This window comes from Crotalus tigris, unplaced genomic scaffold (genome assembly GCF_016545835.1).
Source record: "Crotalus tigris isolate CLP2741 ecotype Arizona unplaced genomic scaffold, ASM1654583v1 scf7180000018944.1027768, whole genome shotgun sequence".
Taxonomy (NCBI): Eukaryota; Metazoa; Chordata; class Lepidosauria; order Squamata; family Viperidae; genus Crotalus; species Crotalus tigris.
The window spans coordinates 696,003-716,968 of NW_024097288.1; the positions used below are offsets into that span (position 1 = coordinate 696,003).

The following is a 20,966-nucleotide window of genomic DNA, read 5'->3' on the forward strand; positions in this document are numbered from 1 at the left end:
TGGTTACTTGTTATAAAGGCAGTATAATTTTTTTTTGATAAATTAAATTATTAAAACAAGTCTTGAACATACAATGACTCTTTCATAGCACTAAGAACTGGCTGGAATTTCCTAATTAAGTATTCAGTATAGTTAGTATTCCACATTAGTTATCAGTTGTGTTAAGTTAAATGTTAGCTGTCATGTGTTATCTAGATGGAATTATTGGATATGTTAAGTTGTATAGAAAAGGTGTAGAACATAATATTGATTAATATGCAAATATTTCCTTATGTGACTCTTATATTCCAGTTAGTTTTCTGTATTTACAGGTATTGATAACCAATGACACTGTAACAAATCAGTTTTAATCTATTCACAGCATGAAACAGCATTTCACTATCAACATTTTTATGTCATACAGAAAACCACATTAGCTGCTGTCTTTAAAGAAGACCTGAATGTAATTTAACTCTGTAAATTAATAACAGAAATGTTTTCTCTCGGGTATATCACTCTCTAGTTTATATACTGAACTTGCTATTGTTATTCTGAAGTGATTGTAGGTGTAAGCATTTTTTCTTATTATATTTTTAATAATAGTTTGGCAATCATTCTCTCATTTGATTTCTCTGCCAAACCACATAAGTAGATATCCTGAATTGGTTGTATTTATCACACGTGTCCTTGTATACTTTTATTTGGTGTTTACTGGAATTTAATCTTTGGTATGATGTATGTATGAGAAAACAGTGATATCAGGTATATTAGTGCCTTCCACTAATACATAATTAATTATCACTCATTAACTGTGTATATGAGATAAAAGGTTATATGAGGTTTTTCTTTTTTAAAATCAAAGTGATGTTTTAATATCTGTTCTCTGCATTTTTGACATAGGTCCAAATCTCTAATAGTATGTGGGAAAGGCCTTGAGGAAGGAGAGGAAGAGATTCTGCTTAGGCAACAATCAGACAAAAGGAGGAGGAGCCTGAACTTGCTTAACTGTCAGAGAAAAAAGCTAAGAAAGAGTGTGCCCCATAATATTTGCACTGATAAAAGAGATAGTTGGAGATTTATACTTTCAGATTTTCAATATTCTGTTAATGAAGCCTTTCAATAAAGTAGAATTAGCTCACCTAGTCATACTTCTGTGGGGTAAATTTAAAAATAAAAAAAAATATACTTTTAGCATTATCATGTAATCATATTTTATATTTTATAATTATTATTGTATAATCAATTGCCTGAGTAGATGCTTCAAGTATATAGGGAACATACAAGCCTCAGATGGGGGAAGGGGGGAGAACAGGAGTTACCATGAGGCCCAGTGTGAGTCACCATCTAGCAATTGTTTTTAAGTACCGTATATGCCGGCATATAAGGCGACCCGGCGTATAAGACGACCCCCGTCTTTGTCGCCGAGCCGCATTCCTAGAACGTCGTCTTATACGCCGGAAACTACCAGTATTTCCGGCGTATAAGACCACCCCTGTCTTTGGCGCCGATTTTAGCGCTTGCGGAAGTCGCCTTATACCCCAGCATATACGGTACCTTTTGGTGCCTGGTACCCCTACTGGATATAACAGGTGTAGAAGATGGGAGACATCTCTCCTCTAGAATTGATATAGGATAGTAGGGGAGGGATCTTATTAGTATAGTGTATTCTGTTTAGGCGCTTCTGATAGATTGTAACCTCCAAAGCCTAAGCCAATGGGGCCATGGGGGAGGGAATGGGGCGTCGTGATAGGATGTATAATAATACGTGATTTTGGAATTTGGGGTGTGGTTCAGTGCTTGGCTACATTGCATTGCCTTCCTGAATTCACTACGCTTTGCAAACCGTTATTTTTTTTAGACTTGGATGTGAAGTCTAATAAACTTCCTTTCTATTTGTAACTCAGAGTAGGTTTCAATTTGTGACTATTTTTGTGTCTAACACTTCCTGTCTGGTTTATCTGGAGGACTGACAAGAACTAATCATACAAATCTATTATTTTCAGTGTGTTGCTGTATTACTGGGTACAAGACAAAGCATGACTTGATGGGGGGAGGGTGTCTTCTGAATGTTTCAAGCTACAATCTGAATAAGCTTCAGTCAGTAGAGCTACCAGTGATGCAGTATGGGCATTGGAGATCAAAACATCTGAAATATATCAAGTTGCTCTAAGGGGTGTTTTGTAGCTGCTTTTAAAATACTAGGAATTTGAGATAGCATAGGGATAATATTAAAGTAGTCTGGTTATTTTTGTTCTATCTATCTATCTATCCATCCATCCATCCATCCATCCATCCATCCATCCATCCATCCATCCATCCATCCATCCATCTATCTATCTATCTATCTATCTATCTATCTATCTATCTATCTATCTATCTATCTTATTTCTATAGCTGCCTATCAAACTAAATGTGGACAGCTTACAGTCAACAATTAAAACAATATCACAGGTATTAAAATACTTTAAAAATATGTATTAATAAGATAATTCAAATAAGATTGTGGGAGAACACTAATCTAAATAAAATACAGTGATTGCATAGACTTTCTAAGACATAACAGGGATGGAGTTAACCTTGCCTCTGGATTCAGTTTTAGAGAAAGAAATCTAACAAATAAAATTGCAGATGTATGTGTACTAACTATTTGCGGCATACAGACATATTTGTGCACTGACAGTTTTATTGTTAATAATATGCACACACATATATAATTAGATACAGTGTAGAATAAATCTTGCATGTTATAGAAATTGTTTCCAGTCAATAATTACTTTTTTATGACTGAGCAATTTAATATAGACCCTCCATGCACACTGCAGTCTTTTGGGATGGTGTAGTTAATCAAAGAAAGATGTTTATGTACATTAAACACTTCCCTTTTTTGATGTCCCATTTCATTGTTTTTATTAGGCATGTGTTTAGCATATGCCTAGGTCATTCTTTCTCAGTGATGGGTCTCTCAACTGTACAACAGCTTAGCCCCAGCTATTTATCCCTGTATAAATATGGTTCTTTAGGAAAGCATTTAGAGATGCTTGGACATACTTTTTGTTTTATTTTCCATAAAATATCCAAAAAGGCAGAAAGATTGTTTGCATTTCCTGACTTAATATAACAATTTTAGAATAAGAAGTTATTAGCAGAGTAAGACTTTTCTACCCTCCATTAGCTGCTAGAATGCCCTTTCCCACAAATTCTGTAACATCTGAACATAGTGTTCATGTTTGGAGAGCCAATTTGATTCTGTGTATATAATCATGTTTTCTTTTACTAAGTTATAAATGGATGAACTTTTATAATATTCCCAGGACTCCTGAAGTTTTCCTGACAGGATCAGATACAGTGTAAAAATAATAAAAAAAACCAAAAACAAAATGCTTCCTTTTAAATGTTTGAAGTATTATATACTGGACATCTTGAGAGTAATCAATCTTTTAAGAAGATTAAAGATAATTTGATAAAGGTCTAGGTGTCATGGATTAACTCTGATTAAACAAATTGATGTGGAACCAGAATTTAAAAAATCAACATTTTAAAATGTGATATTAATTTGGATAAATGATAAATGATATGTAAACAAATTAAAAATACATAAAATGGACTTGATGTGAAGTAGAAGTGGTTTTTGTATTTTGATTTTTGATTCACAGTGTAAAATAATAATGAAAGGCACACTGAAAGAAATTATAAGGAAAGTAGGCTATAAACGTTTGCTTTTCATATGTATACTGCAGTTTGATTCCAATCAAGTATTAATGAAATTTATGTTTTTCCTACCCTGCTGCCATTAAATATACCTTTTGAAATATTTTTAAAATGCCATTACAAAACCAACTATAGCCTTATTTAAAATCTCTAGATGTATTAAGGCAAGAAAATATTCTACAGTTATGGTTTCAATATTTACAAATAGTGGACAGTGGACTGTAGATAAGAAAGAAGGAATAACACTAGAAGATGGAAATCTGGTTATTCAGATTAAAGTCAGAGTCAGGCCCATATAAAAAGAATTTACAATGCTTTAATAGAATTAGACTCTGAAACAGAATTGGTTAAAGACTGTATGATTAAATGGGCTCAGAATATCCAGGATCTGATCCCATTGGACTTATGGGAGACAATTTGGATTAGAAATGTTAAATTTACACAAGCTCAAAATTTGAGGGAAAATTTTTATAAAATGTTTTACAGATGGCATTTAGATCCTAAAAAATTATCTTGTATGTATCCAAATTTACAACCCAAATGTTGGAGATGTGGTAATATGGATGCGACATATTTTCATGTTTGGTGGAATTGTAGAAAGGTAAAGGCTTTTTGGATTATGATTTGGTGGAACATTCAAAAGATTTTTAAAAGGAAGATAAAGTTCACCCCTCAATTATTCCTATTGGGTATCTTTGTGGATTTAAATGACAAAGAAACTACTTTAATGTTGAATTTATTAACTGCAGCAAGGTTATGAGTAGGCTCGTATTGGAAGAAGGACTCGTTGCCTACTTTAGAAGAATGGATATTTAAAGTTTCTAACTTTGCAGAAATGGCAAAAATTTCTGCTTATTTGAAGGATCATACACAAGAAAGATATATTATTGTATGGAGAAGATGGATAGATTATATTCAGAAAAAATATGGTACTATAAAGTTTCATTTATTTTATGAGTAAATTTTATAGTAACTGTTGTAGAGATTTGTTTATATGTCTTAATTTAAGGGGAGTTAAAGGTTAAGTATGATGCTTTTTTTTCTTTTTTCTTTCTTTTTTCCCCTTTTTTATTATTGTTAACCTTCTTATTAATAACCCTGTACTCTGCTCTGGGAAGCGAGGGGAGGAGGGTTGAGGGTGGGTGGGTAATGATAATATAGTCATAGCAAATGCTTGGGCATTTCCCCTATGCTGCGTTCATGTGTGTGAGAGGGATGAGAGGGGAGGAAGGAGTAGGGAGGAAGTAGGATGGTTAGAGGAGATGGGGAGGGGAAGAGAGTAGGAGGGGAGGAGAGAAAGAGGAGGGAAGTAGGGAAGGTTTAGAGAGGGTGGACGCAGCCTGGGGGGAATGGGCAGGCGGTACCAATGGTTAATTGTATTTTGTATGAATAAATGGAAAATAAAAACTTTTTTAATAAAAAAAACCAACTACAGCCTGGTGGTTGTTTCCACACTACATGTTTAATCAAATAATAAACTATAAGGGTACTACTGTTGATGTATCCTTATCAACTAGATAAACGATATGCTTGTGTGCCCTTATCAACTAGAGCAGGCAAATAGTAATAGTCTGGAAGTTATGAGGTTATATCTAACTCCTTAAATATAAAGGGAATAATATTTTCTCTTTACATTTTAAAAAAAAGAACACTGAATGTTTCAGTTATGTGGAAGTGCTGTTTGGTGTGAACCCACAGCTTCTTTTTCTCAGTCTAATCTGCTGTGTAAATTCTAGTAGGAAATTATCTTTACAATGTAACTCGGAAGGTGGATAATATGCTTCATAGCAAATACACTCCACAATTAACAAATAATCTGAAATTTGCTCTTGCTTGAAATCCCTTAATAATATGAATTTTATACCCTACCAATTGTGTTCACTTAAGATTGTGATTGAAAAAAATATAATATCTGTATCTGCTTCCAGGTGCCTACTGATGGAAATGCTGGTCTGTTGGCAGAACCTCAAGTAGCCATGTTTTGTGACAAATTGAATATGCATATGAATGTTCAAAATGGAAAATGGGAATCTGATCCTTCTGGAACTAAGAGCTGCATCGCGACAAAAGAAGGGATTTTGCAGTATTGCCAGCAAGTAAGTTTCTTTTTTAACATGCACTTTTAAAAACATTTTTAGTATCGGATACCAAGTCTTCCTCCAGCTTTTAAAGTGAAATATTCTGAAATCTTGTCTCTCAGAATAAGATTTGATGCTAATGGTACTCGTGTCTCTTCTAAATATTTCTTTCTTTAGTTAATCTTGTTTCCACATTATGTCCTGTATCACTAAGGGACAGGGAGAAAACATTTCTCCTTATTATAATAGATGCAGCATGTCCTCAGTTTCTCTGTGCAAGCAATTGATTGGCTTTCTGCAAAACCTAAGTTTGATAGAAAAGATAAAAGAAAAAGTGAATTATGGTCACATATATATCTGTGATGCTTGGTTATAGCATTGAAACAGCCATTGAAACAGCCACTTTCAAACAAGAGCAATTACTTTGTCATATGAAATGGAATATAAATAGCTGTTTGGCTTATTGGAATGTTAAAAGGATTCCCCTAAGAATAATTCTGATATTCAGATCATTGTTTTAACATGGCTTTTGTCATAACATACAACCAGACTCTTTTGATTATATGAAGCAGCCAAAGTATTTGATGAATACTTCTTAAAAGCAAAGCTGGAAAACAGCAAGATGTCTCCAGCCTTGCCCAATAGGCAGAATGGGAGTTGAGTATGTTAATATTGACTTCAAAATTCACATACCTTAATTCTTTCCCTTTCCCTCCCCCATTCCAATCCATGCCCATATCATCTTATAAACACAGATGATGCAGGAGATGTATAGTTTAAAGGCCTAGTTTGAACTGGTCAAAGATAAATTGTCTTTAATTGATGCAGTATTGGCTGGAAAACGAAATAGAGTGTTATCTTTTGTTACAGATCAATCTGTGATTCCTTTTTGTTTCACTCCTTCTAATCTCTTTTCTACTTTTTTGGGAGGGTGGAGAAGATATTCAAGAGGCCAAGTATTTTGGAAGTCTAAGAAAATGTTGTGTGTTCCATTTTAAAGTGAAATGATATGTCAAATAGTGAAAATGGATGAATTTTGAAAGCATCAGTATGGTTATTTTGCAGAGCAGTCTCCAATTTGATGACTTAAAAGTAATTTAGATCTTTCAACCGATATCTGATTATTCCAGGGGCCTAGAATGATACATTAAACCCTACTTTATTATTAATTTAGCAAGTTGATTCTGCCAAACAAAATTTATACTGCAGATTAGTACAAGTCTTCATATTTCCTGTTTGTCAGAAGCTATAAAAGCTAAACAACAAAGCTGAGTTTAACTTTAGGAGAAAAAAAAAATGCCTGTTCTTTATTATCAGCAGAAAAATCCGTAGCTTTACATGACACTATATTGTCTCTGAGAGATTGACTTAACTTTCTAATATGGATAAACTATTCTAATATAAGTTACAGCTTTATTGGATAGAGTTAGAAATGTTGGAACATTTTTTTCTTTCTGATAAGCAGGGTCATGTGATAGTCAATGTGTTAAAGTGTAAAATGGATCTAAAATTAATCTTTGGGGTCCCAAATTGGATAGACACTCCAGTGTTATTAATAGCCACACAGTTACAAATAATGGGAATTTGATAAACAATAGACGTATAATGCAATTTCTTGTTAAATATTTAAAAGCAAGCTTCTCTTTAATAGAGTAGGAAAGCAGAGGAAGACAGCTTTTGGGGTTGGGAGTCATACAACATCTGTGGGCAGTTATGTGTCAGAGGTCACGTTATATGTTTGGAAAGTGCTGACATTTCATGGATTTTCAGGATTTTCTTTCAATTGTTTTAGGGCTTACAATACACTTTTCAGGTATTCTCATGAGGAATTTATCAGTAAGATCCAGTTAAGGGGGACCATTATATTAATATATAACAAGCATTTTCCAACATTTTTTGACTCAGAAAAGTCCAGAGATTAAATTTTGAATATCAGCCTCTATAAGGTTTTGACTTCTGGGCATCACAGTGGCACGTACTCCATGGTTTATGGCTTCATTATTGCTGAGAACTTACTAACAAGTAAGCCAGTTTCTAAACCGGGATTATGTGTTGGGAGAGCCAAGATTTGCAATTAAGCCTAGTGTGAAGTCTGATAGCTTCCATACTTAGAGATGGAGGAAACTCCTATCAGTTTCAGCAGTTAGGATCAGAAGTAATTCTGAGGGTCATAGAAAGTGGGCGTACACACAGCCTCACTACCTAAATCATTTTTATTCTCACGAAGTTCAATGATACAATACATACATGAAGATCAATACATACATATAATAGTGTACATAAATTATATGTACAGTAAGTATACATACATTATAATTATATTATGCATTATACATACATTTTACATTATACATGTATTATACATGACCAGAGTAGATTGAGTGGGGTCAGGCTGGAGATTTTTAGAACTGTTTGTAAATATAACCTTAATTGTAGTGGTAGAAACTCTTTCTTCAGAAATCGCTGGAGGAGGTCTGAATAATAAAAATTTGAAGTGTGTATATATTGATAATATATTTATAAAAATATACTGCATTTTATACTGCAGATTATCTAATCTATGAATACATATACATTATGTATACAATACATATATGAAGATCAATACATACATATAATATACCTAACTTATATGTACCGTAAGTATACATACATTATAATTATATTATGTATTATACATACATGTTACATTATACATGTATTATACATTCATAAATTATACATACATTGTTGCATTCTAATACTTCATTTATAACCATAGGAAAAAAATGGATCATTAGTGTTATTATTCATGCTAAATATGCACAGTTAGAGGAGGAACAAAGCAATTTAAGAAAAAAACAGAAATCAAGTATGAGTACTTAAATAAACTAATAATAAAATATTAATTTAAAAGATAAATTTATACAATAAGCTGTGTTTCCTCCTCCTTTACCAAAAACAATTTATATAATTTTAAGGGTCTTCCCAAAGTTTCATTTGAAATTTTGAGCCATATAATAGGAATTAAACCTATGTAGTAGGTCTGTATACTTCTGCCCATTCTTAATTATGTCATGGCCAAACATAATTAAAAAATAATAATAAAATCGGGTTGTGCATATGACCTGGAGATTTGAAGGGAGAAACCATGTTAGAGTCCCAGACCTAATTAGTATCAACTTTATACCAGCTAGTTGGTGAAGGAGCTATAGACACATGCTGTGTTGCACACCTGTGTATTCCAGAGTATTGCTTTCCAGTAAAATTGAAAAAAAACACATTCTTTTATTTTATTCATTGTATGATCAATATATTTCCATAATATAAGCATGATATTAACATAATATAAATATGGCCCAGTAGAACTGATTACAACTAAAAGCGAATTGTTGAAAATTAATGCTGAAAAACAAAATATTGGATAGTATATTTGTATGTGTTCAGACCACTTCTATAATTTCTGTGCATTTTATTACAGAGAGTTATAATTAACATTGTACACAGGAGAGCACTGTATGACTAATGGGAACTGTTTAAAGCACCATAAACTCAACAAATTACTTGGTACTATTGCATTAATTACTGTTACAGAGTGAGCTATGTTTGATGTTAATCCTTAACCATTGTTAAAAGCTGTGTTAGCTGCTAGTAAAAGTCATGAGGAAGAGTTCAGAAGTACTGGTTTCTATTTTCATTAGTGTAACTTGCTTTGTTAGCTAGAATTTAGTTATTAACTGGGCTTAATTTAATATAGAAGAGAAGATATACAATTTCTGCCCCATGGTCAGGTTGGAATAAGCAGTAGGCTGGGAAAGTGAAAATGTGAGGCTTGTTAATGAGTCCTTGATTTATACTTTTTATCCACTGGTAATGTATTGTTGATAGAGGTTAGTTTATCTTTTCTCTTCTATGCATTTCTAATCAGACTGTATGACATCTTTGGGGATTTCTGAGAACATCCTCTGCCAACTGCATGCTATCTAAATTTAGTAGATTATAATCCCAAAATAAAAAATCACACTGCAGACTGAATGGGATACAGTATATGATCCTATTCTCTGGAGAAAACAAAATAGGAGAAGATTCTTTTAGAACAGAAGTTCAACAATAAATGGATGAATTTACATGATTGCATATTGCCAATAATCCCAGTGAAGCAAGTATGACCAAAGAAAATATGGAAACCCACCAGCAAAAATAATCCTGCTGTATTCTGTTGCTTTTATTAATGGAAAATGCTCAGAAGTTGGAGGCATTTAATTATAATGAAAGGTTAAACATGTATCTAAGTACTATTGGCCACATTCAGCTGTAGTCATCTTTTACAATTTTGATTCAGATTTCAACTTGTATTAATACATCTGTTGTATATTTATAATCTTAAAATTTATGTATCTAATTGGGACCTTAAAATTTGCACTGTTTCATGATATACGTGCATATAGTAACACCCTGAAATTATTACAGCCTCTTCATTTCATGGACTTGAAAGAGAGCCAGTTTGTCACTTTGGGCCAGTCACCTTATCTCAGGCCAACTCACTTCACAGGGTTGTTGTTATGAGGAAAATAGGAAGAAGGTGGAATTAAAAAGCTAATTAAATAAATACAGTTCTGTTAACTTAATGTTATGATTTCAGTTTCTGAAATATAGTATTCTAGCATTAAAGGATATGCAAATACATGCAGGTATTTGGGGCTATATTGTGCCATTCCTTCCCATAAATCATAAAGAAAATATTCCCTCCCTTTCTTTTTTTGTTTTCTTGATTGTTTATTGCATAAATATACTGATGTGCAGTATACTCAAAAATATTAATGTAGATATTTTTCTCTTGCTATTCCAATGGAACAGAGAAAGAATAGCCTGACATCGACAAACACAATTGTATAGGTATCTATAATAAATGGAATATTGTGAAAAACTGTGGTAGTGTGGATTAGTGCTTGAACCAAAAAAATCTTATATCAATCCTACATAGGAAATAATTTCCAGGTAGGAATAAATATGGTGCTTTGGAGTTCTTAGCGCTCTCTGAGTTGGTAGTTTTCTTGCAGATGCTTTATTATGCAATTATGTAACATCAATGCACCATACAGAAACAGAAAGATCAAAACCTATAAAATTAAGATTGGAGTTTTCAAGTAACCTATCTTTTGGTAAAATATAAAAAGAAGGTAAGAATATAAAAATTAAGGTGAAACATGAAAATCACCTTAATTACTTGGCACAATACTTTATTTTATAAATTAACTTTATTTAGAAGGTAATATTGTAGCTTAGTGTTGAACTGTGGGGTCCTTGGTGCTCTCTGAGCTTGGTTGTTTTCTTGCAGATGTTTCATTACCAAACTAGATAACATCATCAGTAAATTTATTTCTCAAGCCTATGAGGTAAAAAATGGGCTGAGAGAAGAATAATTTTTATTGTCCTGTTTAAGTAATAGAAGAAATCTATCTATCTATCTATCTATCTATCTATCTATCTATCTATCTATCTATCTATCTATCTTTGGTTATTCGGGTTTTCTCCCGCATAAAATTGGAATTGTCTTGGCAACGTTTCGACAAAGTCCCATTCGTCATCTTCAGGCTGGTGTTTTCAGCTTCGTGCTTCGAGGAACAATGTTATATATGTATGTATGTATGTATGTATATGTATGTATGTATGTGTGTGTGTGTACACACACACACACACAGAGAGAGAGAGAGAGAGAGAGAAATAAAATGTGAGCACCAGGAAAAATTAAAACATTAAAAGTTTTATAAAACGTTAAAAGTTTAAATATAAAACATTTAAAAGTTTTTTAAAAAGCAGACCTAGCTTTCGTTGGCTCCTGCCAACATCATCAGGGTGCAAATGAATCAGTGGGAGAGACATTTATAAACAAGGCAGCGCCTGCGCTTGACTCCTGGACTGCGTAACAGGACTCCTGGATCGCGTATATATATATTAAAATCAATAAATACCGAATACCAAGAGGAAAGTATAAAACTTTAAAAATTTAATGAGCCGAGCTTTCGTTGGGATCATCCAACATCATCAGGGCTTTAAAACAGTCACTGAGAAGAAGCCTTTATATGATGTTAGCAGCCTGTATCCGGCTTCTAGAACGTGTTATTGGGCCCAGCTGATCATGCCGTGTCACGTGTAGATTGCCTATGTCAGTGCATGATGTTTTCCCACATCTCCTCCGTATTTTACTGTAAGTGTTCTCCTTGTCAACCTTAGGGCTAGAGGGAGTTCTTTTCTCTTCACTTGCCGATGGTGAGTGTCCCTCTCCCCCCTCATCCTCCTGTATGCAAAAACACACTTTGGAGGGGGTGCATTTCTTCCTTAATCCCACTATATGCCTTGACCCAACCGCCACATTCCTCCGTCTATTGCAACCGCGATCGGGGTATGCCGTTTCCTTTTTACAATACATTCCCCCGTCTGCAGGCATCACCTCCATCTGTTTGTTATCCAACTCCACGGTCCCCTCGCCATATCCATCTGAGTATTTGTTTGTTACACAAGTGTCAGTACGTTGGTGATCAATGCACAGTCGGCTAGTCTCTTCATTCCTGCACACCACAGATCTTCCTTGCTCCTGCCGATCAACAGCTGATCTGACACCCTGACAACAGGGGGGGGGGGCGATTCAGATGTTGCACCCCCAGTGTCAAGCACGTTGGGCGTGTGCTCTCACAGCAGTTTGCAAGATCTTTACTTGTCTCTTCGTCTCTCATCGCAGATGTTTCCTCCCGTTCGCGGATGACAATCTCCTCCTCCCCCTGGTCATGAGAGCTGTCCCCACTCATCAGCTGAGAATCCCTTTCTCTCCTCTGACGGGAACGGGTCATCATGATGTGTCCGCCCAACTTGCTATCCGGGGAGGTTTTTAAGGAGGTTTTTCGAGTTCATTGGTCCATCACGGGGCAGAAAGATATAGTCTGTGGGGGGGAGGACTTCTTGCTTCAAGGAGCAAGAAGCCGAAAACACCAGCCTGAAGATGACGAATGGGACTTCGTCAAAACGTCGCCAAGACACTTCCAATTTGATGCTGGAGAAAACCCGAATATGTATGTATGTATGTATACACACATACATACATACATACATACATACATACATACATACTTGGTATATGTATGTGTACACACACAGACACACACACAGATATCTCCACACTTAAAGCAGGGAAGAACAGAAAGGACAACTGAATTACATTAGTTCAAGAGAGTATAGCCACAAATCAGATACTTTCTTTGAAATTCTGTTAATCTTTGACTTCCTAAAAATATATTTTAATATTTCTAAATTATTCTAGATGTCTGTTCTAATTGCAAAACACTACATAAATACACTCTGCAGTGTAAAAAATATACATTTTTAAAAGAAAAAAATGCCATTTTGATGGCTGTGGATCTCTCTTGATAGCTATTCAAATCAAATAGCACATTTATATGTTAATGAGATATTAAATATTGCAGCTCTTTAAACTATTCAGAGGAATACTTCACTCCTGAGAATGCCTTTCCAGATTGGTCTTTCAAGTATTAGTGATGAAGGCTTTCTGAAGACTGAATTCAATCAGTTCGAGGGCTTTCTGAGGTAGTTTGCATATGGATGCACAGAAGACTGTCTACCTGTCCAAATAGTTGCATAGACTGATAAATATTACGTCAGTGTATTTCTGTTGAAATTTGATGTAGCTCTGTATATATTGCCATAACCCTGAATGGGAGAAGAAGCTTTTGAATTACAGATTGCCAATTACTTTGCATTTCTCTAAATTCCTTTGAGATAGTTTCTAAAATAACTTATGTTCTGCAGGATCTTTATTTTCCAGTTCTTTGTTTGTGCATCAAGTTTGTAGAGAAGAGTAAAGAATTTAGAATTCCTATATCTTTTTTGACTATACAGTTTGTAGCTCTTTAGTATCACTCTCTTCCTTTATCCAGGTGTCACAGATATTTATAAGCCTTAGCAAAAATCCAGGCCAGAGACACAAAATTTATTCTCAGCATGAAGCCTCCCCCCCCCCACTTCCCAAGTTAAAATTCTATGTGATTAATAGGCAACAGCTACTGGTAGCATTGTGGGTTTAGCAATATCTTGGAAGGATATAGACAACAGAATGAGTAATAAAAGTATGTAGTTATTAGGACAACATTTCCTTCTGTCCAGCTCCTGGCTAGCTGTTCTTGTATTGATTCAGACATTTTGCCTCTGAAGCAGTTCTACAACTGTTGTGTTGCTACTTTGGTGAAGAAGTTTTAATAAAATTGTTGACGGGCAATGGATTCTTTCAAGTGTGTGTGTGTATGTGTGTGTGTGTGTGTGTGTTTCTGTACGTGGGGTGGATGGGTTAGAACGTATACACATAAATATACTCCTTCCTTTCTTCCTTCCTTCCTTCCTTCCTTCCTTCCTTCCTTCCTTCCTTCCTTCCTTCCTTCCTTCCTTCCTTCCTTCCTTCCTTCCTTTTTCTTTCCTTCCTCCCTCCCTCCCTCCCTCCCCAGCAGTGGGAAAAAAAACCCAGTCTCACATATGCGGAATCTGTACTGCCTGCCTCCCCGCCCATGCCTTCACTTCGCTAAATTGATCTAGAAGTGAGGTTTACGGTAGCAGATGAGCATGCAAATAGAAGCATGGGTGGTACAGATTCCCCATATGTAATACCAGGCTTTTTTTACCCATTGCCAGATTTTCACTGCCATACTGTTTAACTTTCTTTAGCATTTACTTGATGCAGAATGGGAAGGATCTGCATTCTGTATCAAGTAAACTTTTAAAAAAATTATACGGCATGGCAGCGAAAATCTGGCAGTGGAGGAAAAAAACCCATTTTTTTGAGATGCCAGACTAGCGTGCATTCATGTGCCTCCAATTCCCTTGCTTGCTGCAAAGCCAGATTTGAGCCCTGGGGTCGCTCCTTCCAGCCAATTTCGGAGCCGGTCCAAAAGCGAAGGGAATGGTTCCCACTACACACTTGATCGCTGCGGGGCTTCGTTTCTAAAGACCCTCTGCACAGACTCCGGACAAACTGAGATCCAGGCCTGAAAAAGCAGCAATGGGAGCGAAGGGCTGTTCAAAGGAGAAGGAAGAAGGAGAAAGTGGGAGAAGCCACTACCGAACAGGCAAAGTGCAACAGATGTCGGGGCTTGTGTAGGCCTAGTTGCAGGGGCCCTCCAGCACGGTATACAGTTGCAGGGTACATGGAGAAGCTCCCCCAGCCTCCCCCTCCCCCACCTCATGTCTAGCAAGCAGACAGTGTGATGGAATGGGCGGCCAGCTGTGCAGACTCTTAGTAGGGCTAATTTTGGGGGTAGGGCTTATATTAGGTCCAACCCCCCAAAATTAAGCTAGGTCTTATTTTCGGGGCAGGTCTTATTTTTGAAGAAACCATGGTATATGCATGCACAAATGTTTTTTAACTTTGAGAAGACTGCATCTGTGCTTGACAATCAGAAGAATGTTGTTTCTTTGTACAAATTAAAAAATAACTAAGAATGACTGAAAAAACAAAAGAAGGATTGGTGAGGTAACTATGCCTGGCAAGGCATTTGGCAGCAGTCTGATTAAACAGCACAAAAGGTGACTAAGCATCATTGGAAAGTGTAATGTACATTGACTGGTTTACAAAAAGTGCATGAGAAAAGAGAGAGGTTTGAATTATTGATGTTATACTAATATGGGTTGAAGGTTGGTTGGGGAAGGTAGGAAGACTAGCATATGACAAATATGAAGCATGCATGAAAATTAACGGAGTGCATTAGCTCACAATTCTAATGATTGATATTATATATTCGTTTATATAATGCAATTAGTTGTATGTATCAGCAGCCCCCAACCTTTTAGGCACGTGGGACTGGTTTTATGTAGAGAGGTTTTTCCGTGGACTGGGGAGGAGGCGTTGTTTCATGTGTTGCCTGCATCCTGCAGATGGGGCTTTGCTTCTTTGGGTGGACCAGTTTCTGGCATGTCATGAACCGGTGCCAGTCCACAGACGGGAGATTGGGGGCTCCCACTATCTGTCACAGAATTAATGTATCAAAGAACAAAGTTGATGGATATGAAGAAGAAAATTGAATGAGATCAAAATATGCATTAAAGATTAGATCTGCTAGCATAATTTTTGTATTTTGAAAAATGTTGATTAAAGGTGGCTAAATGGATATAAGATGTGCAAATGCTAAGAAAAAAATTAGTATTCACAGGATCTGTTGCACTTAAAAAATCAGAACGGTTGTGTGTAAGCATCTTTGTTATATGTAAGTATGAATCTGATATAAGGTGAAACATAAAAGTAAGACAAATATAATAAGAATTGATTATTTAAGTGTGCAGTGAAACAACTGAATGAATATGAATTCATTATCCATATAGTGAATGGATATTGAATGGATAGTGAATGAATATGGATTGAATACAAAAGTGAGTGATCAATATGAAACTATTAGTGTGTTGGTGGGATTTAAACAGAGAAAATGAACAAGAACAATTAAAAATATGCAAAGCAAGAATATACAGGTAGAGGGGAGGAGAAAGACTGAAAATGTTATAGCTGAATGGAGCTGATATGATCATCATTGGCACTATTACTTTGAATTGTGATTGACGTGTTATGGCATGTTATGAGAAAATTCTGCATTATATTATTGTAAACCACTATGAGTGATTACGGGATATATAAGTTTGAAAATTACATTCAAAATTATATTAAATTAAAATTATTTTTAAAAACACGTATTTAAAATACTTGTATTGATGATCTTTCTGCTTATAAGGCTCTTAGGCTAAAGTGATTGAAGTAGCATAAAATTATTTATGTATAACATAAATAAGTTACTGGAAAATTGACCTAGCTCTTACATTTTATTAATTAATAAAATTTATATACCAATCATCTCACCATTGCCGTGACTGTAGGTGGTTTACAACTAAAAACTATAAAATCTATATAAAAAGAGACAAAGATGAAAAGACAAAATAAAAAAAGAAATTAAAAACAGAATTTAAAAGATGGATGGAACATCCTCAAGCCACCAAACATCCCCAGGCACCATGTTAAGACACAGTTTATAGCTTATTTAACAAGCCATAATTGACGTGAGTTCACATAATAGACTTTGCAAGCACTTTCAGCGCTTCATAGGAATATGTTGTGTTAGTCATGCTTTGATAAAATACTTCTTTGACATAGCACTCCACTTAGAGATTTGCATCTGAGCTTCTGTACTGCATCAAATCAGCCACTTCATTGATTTTCATCAGTCTTGTATGAAATACAAAGCTTTGTGTGACCCTAACATTACAATGTGTGCAAGCTGTTGTATAATATTCATAAATGCACATGCCAACAAAATAACACTTCAGTGCAGATTAGAGCTCTGTATGGATAAGGATATGCCTGATGTTCAAGCTGGTTTTATAAAAGATGTAGTAAAATATATTATTTGCTGATTCATGCTGTAAAATTGAGAAAGCCAAAGAATAACAAAAATAATTATGTTCATAATTGATTATACAAAGCCCTTTAGTTATGTTGACCATGTCAAGTTATATAATAACTTTAAGAAAATAGGAATACCAGAACATTTCACTTTTCTCAGGATACCTCTACAAGGAATGATACAAAGTTATGTATTCTCTCCTTATATGCTGAATATATATTGAGGGGCTGAATTGCAAAAAAAAAAAAAAAAAATGAACATGATTTTAAAATTGGAGGGAGAAACATCAATGACTTGCATTATACTGATGACATTGTTCTGATAACTGAAAATACAAATGATCTGGATGCTCTAGTAACAAGAGTCAAGGAGCACAGTGAAAAAAGGAAACTAATATTAATATGGCTGAATTAATGAACAGGCACCTCAAGCAGCCATAGCACTGACAGTGAAAATGCTGAAATGGCTGATAGTTTCTGCCTTTTAGGATTGACTTATCAACTGCAAGAGAAGCAGCAGTCAAGAAATACCTTGCAGACTAGCATGTGGTAGGCAGCAAAGACCACAGAAATGTCATGTAGTGTTTTTGCATTGATATTAACATGGACTTTGAAGAAGTAGAATAGAAAGAGAATTGATGCTTTTGACCTTTGGTGTTAGACAAGACTCTGAGAATGCTAAAGCTTGCCAAGAAAACAAAATTGTAGCTCTTTTGAAAGGTTTACAAATTTGGGGAAAGTGGAAGGAAAGAGATGAAGAGAATGACCAACAGCAAAGTGGATGGATTTAATTACAGTGGCAGTGGGTTCAGCTTTGGAAGAGCCAGGCTGGGGATAATTAAGAATCAACAGTGACTTATGGCACATAATTAGTCAGTCACTATTTATAAGCCATTAAGGTTCTGTAATCAAAACCCTTATAAATCATACTGTGACTTAGCAAGATTTCATCAAGTAATGAGGAAACTCATTCCATTTATTTGAATTTCTATGGTGAATACATAGGTGACTGAATCTCCAGCAAAACAACATGAATTGATGTGTCAGGTAACTTAAGCAACACATGCTAAAATGTTTAAGTCAGTACAGAATATATTTCAATATAATTACTTTTAAAATATCTTACATTATAAGGAGAAAGAGTAGTTGGTATGTAGTTAACACCTATTCCAAATAAACAACATGAACAAGTTCATTAAAGCAGCATTGAATGTGCTATATAATTATACTGTATGCTGTTGTAATGATACTTCATTAATTTTTTATTACACTGCCTACATTCCTAGCCAATTACTTACAAATAAATAAGTTCTATAAATAGGTAAATAGATAAATAGTAAGGTGGTTGATGAAACCCAATAATTTTGTTCGTTGTACTCCTGCCTTCATTCCATCCCATTTGAATGAAGCTAGTGTATAAAGTTTTATTTGCACAGCAGATGTGCAATGAAGTAGTTTGCTGTTTGTTTCATTGTACAGTATATATTTCAGTACTCTGACAGCCTCTCTTTATTGATTTAATTATTAATTGAATAGCATTCAAAGAAAACTGCCACCATGAGATCATGTGTTTCACTAACCTTGCATCATGCAGGTTTCTGATTCATCGTAATATGAAAAGTAAATGCTGGAAGCATTGGATGAGCACTCTGTAGGGATTTGTTTTCAGATTGGCAATATTCCAGGTGCTATCTTGTCTCTTGTGGAAAAATGCAAAGCTAATAAATGTTGGGGGAGGGAGAAAGATTTTCCTAAATTTGGTTTTTATTTATTTAAAATATGCCACAGCTTTTAAGGATCATACTGTCACTGTGGATCATTTTACTCTGACTAAAATCAGATGCAATTCTCATTTTAGAGTAGATTTTAAACAATTGCTTCAGGGTCCCTAGCAAAATGATTTCTCCTGTAGTGAATTATAAAAGCCTTTGCTATTATTTTATAGATTAGACTTCTCCAAATTGGTTCTTTTAAGGCATTGGACTCTACTCTCTATTTTCACACATTGCAGTAACTATTGATCATGATATCTAGGGATAATGGAAGCTTTTGTCAAATTAATATGGAGAAAATGTTGGAAAATAGTGGTACTTGCCATGTGGATGTCTGCCAACAATTTTATTTTTGCTTGTTCCATCAAATACTTTGCATTACTTACCAAAGCTGTAATATATGGCTCCCGAGTGACAATTGCTTGCCACAGTTGAAGGCATTTACCTGATGTGTTGTGTGCTATAATTTGGATTATAGTATTTGAAAACATTTACTCTTGAGCATGTACCACAAAAAACAATCTCATTGATGATATATTTTTCTCTCTCCACTTTCCCTATTTCTCCCTACCCACAAATCACTTAAAATTCTTAGCAGGAACAATTCAGATACTATAAAATGGCAGTCATTTGCTTTCTATCTATTCAACAAGTTAAATTAAAAAAATGAACATTTATCTAATCTAGTGTACAACACTAGGATGTAGAAACCATGTAAATGGTAAGATTACACAGGAAGACTAATTTAAACATCAGAAACAAGATTGGAAGATCAATATTCCTCAGTAGATCTTACATAATTTTATATATCATATTATAATATGAATTTTAAGAGAATTTTACAAACAACGCAGACAGTCATTTAAATGGATGCTTATGAACTTTTGCCAGCCTGACAGATTGTTGTGCTTTAATACAAATTAACCTTTAGTATTTGAGGACTGAATTTCACAGATTTTGTTTAAAAATTAAAGATTTTAAAAGAAAAAAATATACTGTATAAGGAAAACAATATCTGATTCTAATCTACTGTTCTCAAACTTCATTGTGCTTGAAGATCTAGCATCCCAATTCTTGACACAAATGAATTATAAAAGAGCTTGAAAATATGCATAAATTATTCTACGATTTTTAAATCATAACTCGAATAGCTGGTATTAAGTTGAAAAGTCCTGAACTGCTTTGTTTCCGGGATAGATGAAAACACTCTTTCTATATTTAAGAAAGAGTATTTTCATCTATCCTGAAACAAAGCAGTTTAGGACTTTCCAACTTAATACCAGCTATTGGAGTTATGATTAAAAAACCGTAGAATAATTTATGCACATTTTCAAGTTCTTTCTTTCTATATTTAAGAAAGAGTGTTTTCATCTATCTGGAAACAAAGCAGTTCAGGACTTTTCAACTTAATACCAGTTATTGGAGTTAATGATTAAAACACCGTAGAATAATTCATGCACGTTTTCCAGCTCTTTTATAATTCATTTGTTTCAAGAATTGGGATGCTAGATCTTCAAGCACAATGAAGTTTGAGAACAGTAGATTCGAATCAGATATTCTCTTTTCCTTATACAGTAGGATGCCATTTGCAATTTCTGGGTATATATTTTATGATTATTCCCTCCTCTAGTCATTTTTAATACATGATCAATGGCAGAAAAACAGCTAATGATAATTTCATTAATTACAAATCTGATTTCTAATGTTTGTATATAAAATTAGCCTGCACAATCAAAATTTCAGATAGGTTTCTGCTTATTATATATATTTTATGGAGCTGTCCAGTCATGTTATGAATGTCATATGCATCCACAGTAGTATTTTATATCTCTATCTCACTATTTTATGTTTTCAATAATAGGTTTATCCTGAACTGCAAATCACAAATGTTGTTGAAGCTAATCAACCAGTAACAATTGAGAACTGGTGCAAGCAGGGAAGAAAGCAATGTAGGAGTCACCCATACATTGTTGTTCCCTATAGGTGCTTGGGTAAGTACAATTATAA

The 20,966-nt window shown here is 34.6% G+C and overlaps 1 protein-coding gene across 4 annotated transcripts in view; it reads left to right on the forward strand.

The window, feature by feature from the left end:
* LOC120314547 (amyloid beta precursor protein) overlaps window positions 1-20,966 on the forward strand; it is a 146,538-nt gene that overhangs the window by 53,128 nt on the left and 72,444 nt on the right. For all 4 annotated transcript variants that reach the window (XM_039357764.1, XM_039357762.1, XM_039357763.1 and 1 more), the window contains exons 2-3: window positions 5,616-5,783; window positions 20,821-20,950. In XM_039357764.1, the coding sequence (XP_039213698.1) occupies window positions 5,616-5,783; window positions 20,821-20,950 (298 nt within the window). The remainder of the gene's footprint in view (window positions 1-5,615; window positions 5,784-20,820; window positions 20,951-20,966) is intronic.